This window comes from Branchiostoma lanceolatum, chromosome 18 (genome assembly GCF_035083965.1).
Source record: "Branchiostoma lanceolatum isolate klBraLanc5 chromosome 18, klBraLanc5.hap2, whole genome shotgun sequence".
NCBI lineage: Eukaryota > Metazoa > Chordata > Leptocardii > Amphioxiformes > Branchiostomatidae > Branchiostoma > Branchiostoma lanceolatum.
Window position 1 is genome coordinate 4,727,534 of NC_089739.1, and position 14,113 is coordinate 4,741,646.

General features: G+C 39.9%; 1 protein-coding gene across 1 annotated transcript; it reads left to right on the top strand.

The window, feature by feature from the left end:
- Positions 1–5: 5 nt before the first annotated feature.
- On the top strand, positions 6–13,829 carry LOC136424075 (lysine-specific histone demethylase 2-like). The gene is made up of 20 exons (XM_066412496.1): positions 6–161; positions 1,358–1,562; positions 1,902–1,991; positions 2,356–2,581; positions 2,923–2,958; positions 3,286–3,469; positions 3,967–4,005; positions 4,422–4,606; positions 5,337–5,513; positions 5,887–5,961; positions 6,663–6,797; positions 7,379–7,550; positions 8,165–8,223; positions 8,454–8,522; positions 8,862–8,993; positions 9,598–9,786; positions 10,169–10,294; positions 10,849–10,971; positions 11,448–11,600; positions 11,949–13,829. The coding sequence occupies exons 2-20, from the start codon at positions 1,363–1,365 to the stop codon at positions 12,039–12,041; spliced, it is 2,463 nt and encodes an 820-aa protein (XP_066268593.1). The 5' UTR covers positions 6–161; positions 1,358–1,362; the 3' UTR covers positions 12,042–13,829.
- The last annotated feature ends 284 nt before the right edge of the window (positions 13,830–14,113 follow it).

Consider the following 14,113-nt stretch of genomic DNA (forward strand, 5'->3'; position numbering starts at 1 on the left):
GTGCATGCTGGGATACCTTGCGTGGAAACGAGGCTACTCATTTTACATTGAATGAAACTCGCTTCGAGTTTTCCACACAAAAATCGTAAATTTTGTCCAAATTTGTAAACTTTTGGGTTTGAAACTCTGCAAAGAGCAAGAATAAGTTATCTTAGAGCGAGGTGAGTAGAAGACAAGCTTGTTGTCGTTGTTTTTGTTGGAGAAATTGCTAAAAACGTGGTTTGCTTTAACCGTGTTATGGTTTGTGAGGTCGAGGCCATGCTGTCGGCGCATGAAAGAAAAAATATTTATCTTTACAAAAAAGACCTTTAAAATCACATTTTTGAAACCAAATTGTATGTTTTAGAACAAGCTTGACTGTTTAAAGTTATTTGACATTGAAAAATTGATTGTAGACACAATGGTATGTCTGTAAAATGGTTTCAAACAGAAGTTTAAAAGACAAAGAAAGAGCCTTTTGTTGAATTTTTACATGCCAGGAGTTTTTCATGCATGTGAAATTGTATGACGTCACCAAACATGGCGGAATGAAATTTCATCATTTGAAAACTCAGCTGTTTCTACAACATTATTTTCGCGAAAGATTACATGGCTTAGGGCGAAAAATTTATTCGCTATTAACGTTAAATGTTAAAGATTAATCAATGCTCAAAATTGAGGTTGGCATCAATTTGCTAACATAATGATTTTATTATTTCATAGGAGTTTCTTGCACGTTTTTAACAAAGAGTAGGTTAGTGTGGAGCTAGATGTTCTTGGAGGGTCTGCAATGCCTTTTCCTGTGTGGCATAGCGAGCTATTTTAATTCGCCATTAATTTTAAAAAAGGCGATTGTAGGCGAAGCGTTAAGTGTTGTCGGTAAATTATTTTGTAAATTACTGTGTAAATTTTACAGAGCATGTTTTTGTTATCCTGTGTATCCTGAATTTATACTATATGGCGTTGCAGTGGTGTGATGACAGGGCGTTTGGCCCAGAAACCAGGGGTCCTGGGTTCGAATCCCCTGACATGCCCCTTAGGAATTCTTTTCACTTGACTCAGGTGAAAATGAGTACCTAGCTTCTGTTAGGGATGTTCCTCAGATAAGACGTTAAATGGCAGTCCCATGTTTGAGGAGAGCCATACCTTTAAGCACGTAAAGAAGGTCAGGTCACGTAAAGAAGGTCAGGTCACTTATCCATTAGAGTAAAGGACCATCTCGCGATCGTTGTGAGTAGATCAAATAAAATCTGATATGCATCTTGTTCTGTTCCTGGTGTGTTACGCCATGAGGCGGTGTACCGGGTATGCAATTCAAACAAACAAAGTTCTCTCACGTTATTTGTTCTAAACATTTGGACATACACATTTCATGTAGGCACCATGTCGGGTCGGGGACGGCGGAAGTCTAACGTCGCGGGAGATTCCTCGCCGCAGGTCGGCACTTCGTCGTCTCGCACAGGACGCCAGGTCAAGCGTAAAGCGCAGGACGACGACGCACCAGAAGGAAAGCGATACCGGAAGTGTGAGAAGGCAGGGTGCTCCGCGACCTATCCCATCTGTCTCGCATCAGCCACAGACAGGTAAACTACATTTTGTTGCCTTAAATTATGTCAAATTCAAAACGAAGACATGCTTGGTAATACTAGATTTAAGGGCTCCCTTGGAAATTAGTAACTGTTAACTGAAGGGACTACCCTAAAGATTGATAAATAAATGGATAAAACTAATACTGAGAATCTTTAAATGTTATTTGCGCAATAACCCTTTGCCATGAAATCATGACACTGCGAATATGTGTTTTGTAATTCTACTGTATTATAGAATGTTTTCAGCTGCGAACTTCAAGCAAATCTTCTTTCCATTGAACAGTTTCTCTGTCAACGTTAAATAAAGAGGATTGTTGTTATCTTTGTTTACAGATGTGCAGGAAATGGTTACACCTCCAGGTGGTACCATTTATCTGCAGGGGAGCATTTCTGCAACGAGTGCTTTGAATATTTTTACCGAAGGTAACCATCAAAATAGATAGATATATATCTTGACTGTCCATCACAATTATCAATTTAACCTATGAGAGAATGGCAATTAGCAGTTCGACCAATGAAAGAGTGGCTACATGTCCATCAGATACATACATGTATGTGTCTGCATGTATGTTTTTATTTTGAATTTTTGCATTTCTATGTTTTGATGGAGGTTGGCTTTGACACCGGTCTGCAATATACTTATTGAAAGGCCGCTGAAGACCTTTTTCATAGAACCTGTGACTTGCATTCCTGTGCCATGATTATCAGTAGATGATAAGTGAATAGCAGTCCTAGATATTGAACTGGATTTAGGTGTTTGTGACACTTTTCTTTCCCAACTTTCCAGTTACAAAGATGGCTATGACATCTACATCAATTGGAAGCGTCAGTGGACCTCAAACGGGAAGAGCGATGCGGGCATCAAGGCCTTCATCGCGGACCAAAAGATCCCGTACTGGGTGCAGTGTACGCGGCCAAACTGCGGCAAGTGGAGACAACTGTCCAAGGACATGGACATCACCTTAGAGCTGCAGCAGAAATATGTCTGTGGGATGACGGCAACAGGAATAAAGGTATTTCTTATGTTTTTCTTTATAGAAAACCAATCTCGATCCAGCTTATTTCACTGAAGAGCTTATCTTCCACTGCTCGTATCAGAGAAGACCCCAAGCTCTATTTTGACAAGTACAATGAACCATGGCTTAACGTCCCGTTGGAAGGACTGCAACCCTTTCCAGTAGTTTGCATGTCGGGGCAGCGACAACAGCTGGGATTCGAACTCACGACCTCTTGCTACAAAGGTGGGGTCGCTAAACTTTCTAGTATTCTAGGCATGTTAATCTTTTGCCACTTACATGTAGACCCTGTTGTGTTTCTACTAAGTCTAAATACAAATGTTGTCTGTTCTTCACAGAATGAGAAAGACCTATGCAGCACACCAGAAGATTCGGTGAGTAATGCAAATATAATTCATAAAAAATTCCTTATTCTTATACATGTACTAGTAGTCTAATCAACTGCTTCTATCATAAGTTTCCAGCATGAAAACATCTGTAACATGTCCGCAATGTTTTACTTATTCACAGTCGCATACTTGTCAGGTACCCATTTTTACACCTGGAAAGTGATTGAAAGTTGTGTATCATGTCTTTCCTAAGAGCACAACATCCTTTGCATGTTAGTGGATTCGAACCCAGGACCTCTCGGTCCTGGGCCAAACATCCTAACCGCTACGCCAACACAACGCCACACTAACAGCTGACTCTTGTTTTGATAGAGAGTTGAGCTGACTCGTGAGTATCGTTGGTTGGAGACCCTGATCCTGCCCCCCCTCCTGAAGAGGAGTCCTGCCGCCCCCTTCCTCACAGAGTACTACCCAGACGGGGTCGGACTCAGCCCCACCAGTGCCCCCCCTCCCACACAAAGTAAGGGGGGGAAGTCCAAGGTCAACGGAGCAAAGGGTACGTCAAAATTTCATCTATCATTCTAAAAAAAGAATTATTCAAGCTGTAGCTTTTAAGCGTTTTGTTTAGACTTTTTAGTTTTGGAAAGGGCTACAAAATTTCTGGCTTGTTGCAAAAGATCTTCAAGCTCTATTAGGCTAGAGACTTGTGTCACATTTAGTTAGGCTATATGAATACAGTATATTTTTTTACCTTTGTGAAAAATGGAGGCAATATTGTTTTCATCTGTGTGTTGTTGGTCTGGATTTGCGTTTGCAGTTAAGATATTTGTAGAGTGAAAAATACTGAAAATGGTGTAACTAGAAACTTGCAGGATTGGAAGGCTGGTTTGGCTCAGGTCCAAAGTTGGTGCCACAGGCTTGGCTCAGATCCATTTAGTCCCACAGGAAAGCAAGAAAATGCATTAAAAATTCACAGTAATGATTGAAACATGACGTTCTAAAAAATTATGAATGTTTCACGGATGTCTGAGGTCTTTGATTTCTTTTTACTAGGTGCGGATGACAGCGATGATGAAGATAATGTCCCTAATGGTAAGATCAAGTCTTCTTGAATTTTGTAGAATCGATTATGGAAAGTTTGGATAGAGCAAAGTCTTTATATTTTTTTGTCTTGACTGTGTAAGTTTCGACTTGTTCCTGCTTTTCTTACAATGAAGCAAAATATGAACATTTTGTTGTCTGGGAGTTCCAAGTCTGTCCTATTTAGTACTAGGTCTGTGCCTGTCTTTTCTAACAGTGAAGTGAAATTTGAACATTTTGTGGTCCTGTGTAGGTCTATGCCTGTGTCTTTTCTTACAATGAAGCAAAATTCTAACTTTTTACTATACATTAGGAATATAGAACCAGAGTATAGTTCCAGGTCTGTGCCTGCTTTTTGTGACTTTTTGTTGTCCTGCGCAGTTCCAGGTCTGTGCCTGTCTTCTGTAACATTTTGTTGTCTTGTGCAGTTCCAGGTCTGTGCCCGTATTTCCAGCCCTTCTACCAGCCCAATGAGAACGGTAAGGCCCTGTGTATCCGGCCAGACGTTATGGAATACGACGAGGTCCAAGAGTTCCCCGAGTTCGGGAGGGAACAAACGCTGTACCTGGCACTCAGGAACCTAACTATCGCACTCTGGACTCTCAACTGCAAGGTTAGTAATCTGCTCACCCCTAAACTGAAATGGTTTGGACCAGTCTTTCACTCTACCTGTCATTTGTGGAGGATTCCATTATCATGCACAGGTGGTACAAAATAATAACAGCTATAAATTGTAAAACTACCTGTACCTTGCACTCAGAAACCTAACTATAGCACTCTGGACTCTCAACTGCAAGGTTAGTAGCCTGCTCACCCCTAAACTGAAATGGTTTGGACCAGTCTTTCACTCTACCTGTTTGTGGAAGATACCATTATCATGCACAGGTGGTACAAAATAATAACAGCTATAAATTGTAGAACTACCTGTACCTGGCACTCAGAAACCTAACTATAGCACTCTGGACTCTCAACTGCAAGGTTAGTAGCCTGCTCACCCCTAAACTATAATGGTTCAGACCAGTCTAATACTCCAGGGAAAGATTCCATTACAGACACATGCAGGGGTGGTACAAACTAAGAAAGGTTATAAATTTTAAAACTGCCTGTGATGAACAGACAGAAAATTACAACGATGTTATTTCTAAAAAAGTAAGTATTCTAGATTCCTAATATGTACTAATATGATGTTATTATAACAGTTATAGTTGGCCGTAGAGAATCATTTTCCTGTTACTTATCATAGGAATGTTTAGGAACTGTGGTTCCAACATGTAAAAATGAAGGAAAAAAGTCCAAGATGCATGAAAAGTTGATGAAACGCCATCTTCTGTTTTTTCCGGAAGGAATTTCTGACTCCGCAGAAGTGCGCGGGCCACGTTATCGTACGCGGCCTGGTCAGGATACGCTGCGTACAGGAGCTGGAGCGGATCGTTTGCTTCCTAACAAGGAAAGGTCTCATCAACACTGGACTTCTGAAGGATCCTCCAGGGGGCGCTCTTCTACCTAAGGACTTTGATGCTGTAGGTGTACCGTGAATCTTGTAATGTTTACGGCAGTTTTATTTTCTACACTGCAAATTTATGACACCGTGAATATGAGTTTCCAATGTACATGTATTAGTACTGTAATATAGAATTGTTTCAACTGCAAACTTAAAACACAAAAAAAACTGCTTTCCCGTTCTAACGCGAAATTAAGTCCCGGTGAAAGTAAATGAACTTACAGACAGTATCTTCAAATCCTAGTGAGAAGTTACCGTAAACACATTTTTATGCTCTGCTTGTCCCTTTGTTTTTGCTTCGATTCCCTGACTTGCTGCAAGGATGACTAAATTCACATTCAGCACAAAATGTTTTTGTGTCTCTTTTCTTACTGTTCTTACTTGTTCCACAGGGTGCAGTAGTGGTTATAGGAGCTGGACCGTCTGGACTTGCTGCTGCTAGACAACTCCACAACTTTGGCACAAAGGTAAACTTTTATAACTTAATTAATATAACATCTACTAACATAATTCCACCAGGGTACATAATTCTGCCACCCTGAAAAGATACGTCCAAACAGATCTCCGACCCAACGTCCCCCAGTACAATGCACTCCTGTATATCTAAACTGTGCATGTGCAAAGTAGGGGATTTATGTAACCCAGCGGATTGATGTAGGTTAGCAGAATGTGTCAGAAGACTCTTCAGTAAATATCATCGGATATTGGAGATTTCTTTTTACTGAACCAGTGAATCTCACCTGCTGACATTTCGGTGTCTGTCAGACATGGAGTACTGCTTCTCACTGCTATAAGTAGCCGAAGTAGGTGGGGCTTTTGCGTCAAGAATACTTTGGCTAAATTAAATTGGCGACTACTCCAGTCAGAAGCTTTGAAGGTGTCTGACAGACACTGAAACTAAGCAGGTGATATTCACTGGTTCAGTAAAAAGAATCTCCAATACCCTATGTTCTATGTTCTACCAACCTGATGAAATTATTTTCAGAAGTATATATTATCGTCTTGTGAATAATGTGTAAGTAGGAATTGCAGTTACAGACTGACTGACTTAATCTATTCACAGATAACCTTAATCAGGGCAAAAATGTGCTTATTTTTACACAAACACACAGAGACCTGTACCTTAACACCTGTACCTAGAACCTTACCCTTTCTGTCCCCTGCCCAGGTGATAGTTCTGGAGGCCCAGGACAGGGTGGGGGGCCGGGTGTGGGACGACCACAGTCTGGGCTCGTGTGTCGGCAGAGGGGCACAGATAGTCAACGGCTGCATCAACAACCCCATAGCACTCATGTGTGAACAGGTAGGTCTCAACTTGTACCTAGACAAGGTGGTCTTGTATTTAGATTGGCTGACTTAGAATCTAGAGTATCCCTAGTAGCTAATTGTAATATAATTTGGATGTTTTTTATTTCGCAGGAGAGGGAAAATGCAGTGTTCGCAGTGGTTTTAACTTAAAACAAAAACCACGGACATAAAACCGCCACAAACATTTTTGCATTTACAGTATATGATGACAACCCCATAGCACTCATGTGTGAACAGGTGGGTCTTAACCCTTAGACCCTATACACGCTGGGAAAATTTCTGGACGTACCACAATAACGTACATTTGTACGTAACCTTCATTCCTGGGTGTGAACTGGCATTTTTATGGCCCGTACGACATTGTCATGCGTTACATCCAGGGTGAACATACGCAGTCGTACGGACCATTAAAATGCCTGACCTACATCACGCGGTTCACACCCAGGAAAAAAGTTGACGAACGTAACAAGAGGTTACAATAATTGATTGTATACAAATTTTACAAATGCTTGTAAAATTACTGGTATGATAAACAGTTTATCAAACCTAAAAAAAAAAAAAAATTTTCCCTCCCAGGCTGGATTGAAGATGAGAAAGATGCATGACCGCTGTGAGCTGTTTGAAGAGAGCGGAGAGGCCGCGGAATCCTCCATGGACAAGAGGACAGACTTTCATTTTAACGCCATGTTGGACGCGGTGGCAGAGTGGAGGAAAGACCAGGACAGCGTCCAAGATGTACCCTTAGGAAGTTAGTACTGTAATGCTTGAAATTGTCGTGGTGGTTTAATTTTCTCATTAACCTCTCCATCATGAATTTGTGACACTTCGAATATGTGTATTCTATAAAATGTATACTAAAGACTTGTTTCAACCCCAAACTTAACCTTTAGTTTAGCACACTGAAGTTGACGTTTGGCACCCTATTCTCTATTGGTTAAGGGGTCAGGCAGCAAGGAGAAGGTTAACGCACTATGAAAACTGTCTTTCCCCTTCTATGATGAAATTGAGTACTAGTGTAAATAAAGGAATTTACAGTATCTGTTTATTCAGTTATTATAAGAATATCAACATGAAAACAGAGTTTGAGGAGAAAGCCTGACTGTACTTTCGAATATATTATAACATGTAGTCAGATGGTTTTCCTTCCAGCCCTCTGTTTTCAACTTTGACCACTAGCTAAATTTTTGCTTTGAAATTTCAGAAGTTTTTCAAGAGGTAAAGAAATGAATAGGATACAGAACTGAGCTAGTTTACTCATTTAGTTTACGACAAGTGGATTTAGTAAAAGTTACTAAGCTTACATGTATGTGATACATGACATGTACATTTTTTCATGACTGCTTATTTTGTTTTCTTCCTCAGCAAAACTTGCAGAAATGCACAAGTCTTTTGTCAAAGAAACAGGCCTCACGTTCACAGATGTAAGTGGAAACCATAGACTTCTTTCCTTGCACATGATATTTAAGGTAAATTGATCATGTCTATCTTTTCAACTTATTAAGTTCTGTTACACAGTAGAAAAAGCAGATAACTGTTAACTATGTAAAAGACATTGCGAGTGTATGGTTACGTGTAGGTATTATATGTTGCTTTTGATAACTACATCATGGAATTTATACATGAAAAGATTTTTGTACCTTCCATTCTCCAGGCTGAAAACAGACTGATGCAGTTCCATATTGGTAACTTGGAGTATGCCTGTGGTTCAGATCTAAAACAGGTATGGACCTGAACAGCAGTGGTCACTATTTAGAATATTAATAAAATGAAATATGGGGGATCATCATGTTTCATACTCTTAACAAGATGGAGCGCACACAGCCTCCAGTATTCTCTACAAATACAGTTAGCAACAAAAATATCCATACGCCAGAATTCTTCTTGAAAATTTAGTTGTTTTTTTTGTGGAAAAGATACCGTGTTTTAAAGAAAGGTATGTTTCATCCAATGACAGTTACCTCTAGATCAGTGATATTGATGATTTAGTGAAAACATATGGCTTGTAACTTGACCTGTGACCTGTATATTTTTTGCGTAACTTGGGCCGTTACCTTTGCAGGTGTCGGCGGTCAACTGGGACCAGAACGAAATGTTTGCCCAGTTCGCGGGCGATCACACGCTGATTCCAGACGGCTACGGGATCATTTTACAGAAACTGTCAGAAGGACTTGACATCAGGCTGAACCAGGAGGTGTTTATTTGTTAATTTATCCATTTATTTACTCATCAATGTTGGATTATACAGATGGGTAGTCTCTTTAGCCAAATAGGGCTGATTTCCAAAAGTTCATATATGTATATAATACTAGTACGGATTTAAACAGCTGATTCGTTGGCTCGCTCACGGAGGGGGCCCTGCTCTTTAGCCCCGGTAGAAACGGTTCTGGTGACATTACTGACAGTTGCTCATGAATACTTAATTAGCTATCCTTATTTGGCACAATTTGGCGGTTGATTTGTTCTGAACCTTAAGTAACGATGTGAGATGTGACCTGATTATTTGATAGCTTCCCAGCGTCCTTTGCGCTTTTGCTCTAGATGAGTTTTAGCAAACCCTCTGATTGGCTGAAGCTGTTTTGGTGGCGCCGGCGCCAGAACCGTGTCTAAGAGGGCTAAAGAGCAGGGCCCGTACTCGAGCAAACCAACGAATTAAGCGATAGGGGTCCTGCTTCTAGTTTTAGGAGGGTGTAGCTGGTAGATTCTTTCATTGTGTTGAAAGAAGTCACCTTCCACCCCCCCACCCCCCTATCATAAATGAAATAACCCTCAGGCTAATCTTTTTGTCTATCTTACAGGTAACACATATAAACTACACAGGTGATGAAATAGTCGTCAAAACCAAGTCAGGAGAGTTCCAGGGCAGTAAAGTCCTGGTGACCTTGCCGCTAGCCGTCCTACAGAAGAACGTGGTAGAGTTCAAGCCTCCACTGCCTGAGAAGAAGGTTAAGGCTATACAGAGCCTAGGAGCCGGGCTAATTGAGAAGGTAAGCTAGAGTCACAGGCTTTTAAGGCACACAAGTTTATTTTGGCAGCTTTGAGACTTGTTGGTTCTAGGAGAAAAAAAATTATGTGAAAACAGCTGAAAGAATTGCAGATATATGTCATGTACATCGTAAAAAGTTCCTCTTGATTTTCTTTATATCGTAGGGAAAATTGCCTTGCAATTTTGTGTATCAAAAGGAGTATGTGGCTTAGAAAACCCAGTTTAAAAGTAAATTGCCAAAATCATCATAATGTTATTTTTTGTTATTAGAGGTTGCAATGAATGTGCGAAGTACAACGTTTTAGCAAATGAGAAAAATATGAACAGGTTTGAATTTTTTTAGTGAAAGTTGTTGATGTCCTTGCTTTCTTTGTCTCCAATAGGTGGGCCTGAAGTTTCCGAGTAGATTCTGGGACTCCCGTGTCCAGGGTGCGGACTATTTTGGACACATCCCTCCGACGGAAGACAAGCGCGGACAGTTCGGAGTGTTCTATGACATGACCCCTTCGGTAAACTTTAAATTCTTCTAGTCCAAGTAAGGTATCTGATTGTTTTGTTGTTGAAATGCTAATACATGTTTGAAGAAATACAATTCACTGTGTGTTAGAAAGAATGATATTACACATGCTAGATTTGATAACAGTAACTGCAAATTTGTTTACATGAAACTAGAATGTCTATCAGTTGTCACACATGTTTGATAGATAAGTGATTCTGGCAACTCTGAACTTGACTTTTTGTCACTCTCGCAACTCTGACCTTTTCTTCCTGTCACTCTGTCAACTCTGACCTTTACTTCCTGTCACTCTGTCAACTTTGACCTTTACTTCCTGTCACTTTGTCAACTCTGACCTTTACTTCCTGTCACTCTGTCAACTCTGAACTCCACTTCCTGTCAGGCAACTCTGACCTTTACTTCCTGTCTCAGTGAACGTGACTAGCATTTGCAGAAATAGTCAAGCAAAGAAACTAACTACATGTAATAGACACACTGAAAACAATTCACCAACTGAAATAGAAATACAAAACCAAAAATTTTAACATTTTTTTTTTGTCTCTACAGTCTAAGTCAGCTGTCCTGATGACTGTAATGAGTGGGGAGGCAGCACACCAGATCTCCAAACTCAAGGATGAGGAGGTCATCGACCTCTGTATGAAGGCACTGAGGGGCATGTTCCCAGGACAGGTAGGGGGCATTGCTGCAACAATAGACAGATCCTGACTGTCCATCAGAATTAGCTGTTCAACCAATCATAGCATGGCAATTAGCAGTTTGACCAATGAGAAATGCATGTCTGCCAATAGTTGCATTTTTATCTTTTTATTTTGAATTTCTATGTTTTGGCGGACGTGGGAAGTGCTGTGGGATTGGTCTTTAAAATCATAGACTGGGCCCCTTTGATTTGATTGGTTGATTTTTGGCTTTATCAAAACAATGCTGAACTGGAAGGTCAACATGAAAACAGAGTATGATTATGAAGAGAAAATCTCTACCTTTGTGCACACAATACCAGAGAGTGAATGTGGTAAAACTCGAACCTTCCAGCAAAATTTGAAACAGTCACATAATATTTACAGTTACTGAGTAGATAGATAAGATATTTCTTCATGTTTTCTCTCATTATCATCTTCAAATTCAAAAGCTTTTTTTCTTCACAACAGAAAGTGCCAGAGCCTATTGGTTACTTCGTCAGCCATTGGAGGACCCACCCGCATGCGCAGATGGCGTACAGTTTCGTGAAGGTCGGTTCAACGGGCGAGGCTTACGACACCATAGCGGAGGACATAGACCAGAGGGTGTTTTTTGCAGGGGAGGTATGTTCTCATATGTTGTTTAGTATCAAGATTTTATTGTTGTCTTTTAAGGCAATCAAGCAATATTAGGGTCCAAAAAATGGAAATTAGAAAAAAACTGAAATCTTTATGGTAGTGACATTTACTTACACTGTTTAGCAGTGTATTACCATTTGCGTAATAACTTCACACTTGGAGCATTTTAAAACCATGCAAAAACAAGCCGTACAATAATCTCCTTAGAGTATTACTCTAATCATGTGTTTAGATCTGAAATGAAACTATTACTTACATGTAGATTACAACATGTCAATCAACAGTGTGTGCATTTCTTACAAAATATATGACTGATGTTTGTTTCACCACCAGGCCACCAACCGCCACTTCCCGCAAACCGTAACGGGCGCGTACCTCAGTGGAGTTCGAGAAGCGAGCAAGATCGTGGAACCGCCGTTGTCATGAAGACTGCTTTAGTTAGTCGTTTCTTATTTTGTGTGAAGAAAGTGCAAAAACTTATGCCTACCGCGATGTGTGCTTATAATATAGCATGGTGGGTTCAGATTGTATATATACTTTGGTCCAAGACCTCATATTTGTTAACTTTTAAATGCCTTTTTGATGCTTAGCTGTGTGGTTAGAAAGTCTCTGCAAATGAAGAATGAAGCATGTGAAAGTTTCTACAAATGAAAAAAAGTTTCTTTCAAACAAAGCGAGTCAAAGTATCTGCAAAATGAAGCAAGACTAAGTGAAACTTTCCGACAACAAAACAAAACAAGTTACACACCAATGAGACAACAGGATCGTGAGTTCTAGCTGCGAATGCGCAAACAAAAGCATTTCCAATACTCCCAGAAGGAGGTCATCCTCCTTGCCGGAGTAATTAATTTAAAGGAAATAAAAGTTTATGCCAACTATTTAAGTGAAAGTTTAAGCAAAAAAAGCAAGTGAAAGTACATGTATCTGCAAAATAAAGCAAGAGTTAGTGAAACTTTCGCAGAGTAAAACAAAATAATTTTTTCTGTGAACTTAAACGAACTTAAATTTCCGGCAACTAGGTATTACTAAGTGAAAGTTTTAGCAAACAAAGTAAGTGAGAGTTTCTCCAAATGAAGCAAGACTTTCAGAAAGCAAAGCAAAATGAAAGTTTCTGCGAACTAAGAAAGTAAAAGTTTTTCACTGCAAAATAGGTTAGGGAAAGTTTCAGAAAGCTAAGCAAGTGAAAGTTTCTGCAAGGGAAATCAAGAAAAGGAAAAGATTAAGTAATCTCAACAGAAAAACTAGCTTTGTTATTCGTCACCTTTTTTATGCAAAAATTCTGCAAGCTTTTGCTTGTGATGACGTCAGAAGGAGTAAGACAAATTAAAGAAAAGGACAACAGCAAAGAACTTTTTTAAGATGCTATCATCTTTTCTCAGGCAAAGAGTTCCTTACAGAATGTTACATCTTGAGCCTTAAATAAGGAACTGCTCTTCTTAAGTAAGGATGAACTTAAGACTATGGCAATGGCCTAAGCAAACAATTTCGTTATATGCAATTAAAAACTACTTTGTAGATATACACAGTCTTCCATATGTTATGTTGTTATTGTAGGTATGTATATGAATACATCAGAAAGTGCCATTGCCTCAAAGCCTTTAGTTTCATCTGTGACCGTTATCGACATAGTAAGACTTTTACACATTATTTCTGTACACAAACTAAAGCACTCACCAAAAGGTTTTCGGTCAGTTCTGCAACCTCAAAAGTCACCCAGCACATTTCCATCGAATCCCAAGACATTCAGTGAATTTGGACAAAGTCAGAATTTTGGACACTTAACAGGATTATTTTCTAAGAGGAGTTAGAGAGGCCATCTACATCAGAGTCAGAGCCCCTGGAACATCCCTCAACTGAGACGGGGACCGATACAGACTGCCGGGCACGTTTGACCTTTTGCAGACGTCACATTTCCGCGCAGGTCACATGACATACACTAAGTGTAGGTCATTTCAACTTGAAAAGGGTCAGAGGACTGGTTAAAAGCTTGTTGGTAAGTGCTTTAGAATGTGTGCGGAAATAACGTGTAAAACTTTTACTATATGCCTTTAGTTTCTGTTAGGCCATGTGAACATAATTTTATGGATGACATCGCCAGGACGCCTTAAGTTGGATGCAAAAGTGTGAAAGATTTTGAGAGTTTCGCAAATTCTGTCACTTTCCTTTTGAATTGAGGTATTATTGTGTTTACAGACAATTAAAATATCAACGTAACGACTTTGTGTATTAGTCATTGTGTGGCTTTTCTAGTCAGGGACTTAAGCTGTTAAGCTGAGTTTTTTTCAGTGTAAGTTCATATGTCAGCTTTTGACAGTTTTTTTTGTTACACAGATGTCCCTCTAACATATAGATACTGTAGCCTCCGTTGCAGGCTTCTCCCACCGGCGATTTTTCAACTTTATCGGGCCAGATTCTTTGGTTGGGGGGTCTAGCAGATACGGCCCCACAACCAAAGAATCTGGCCTGATAAAGTTGAAAAATCGCCGGTGGGAGAAGCC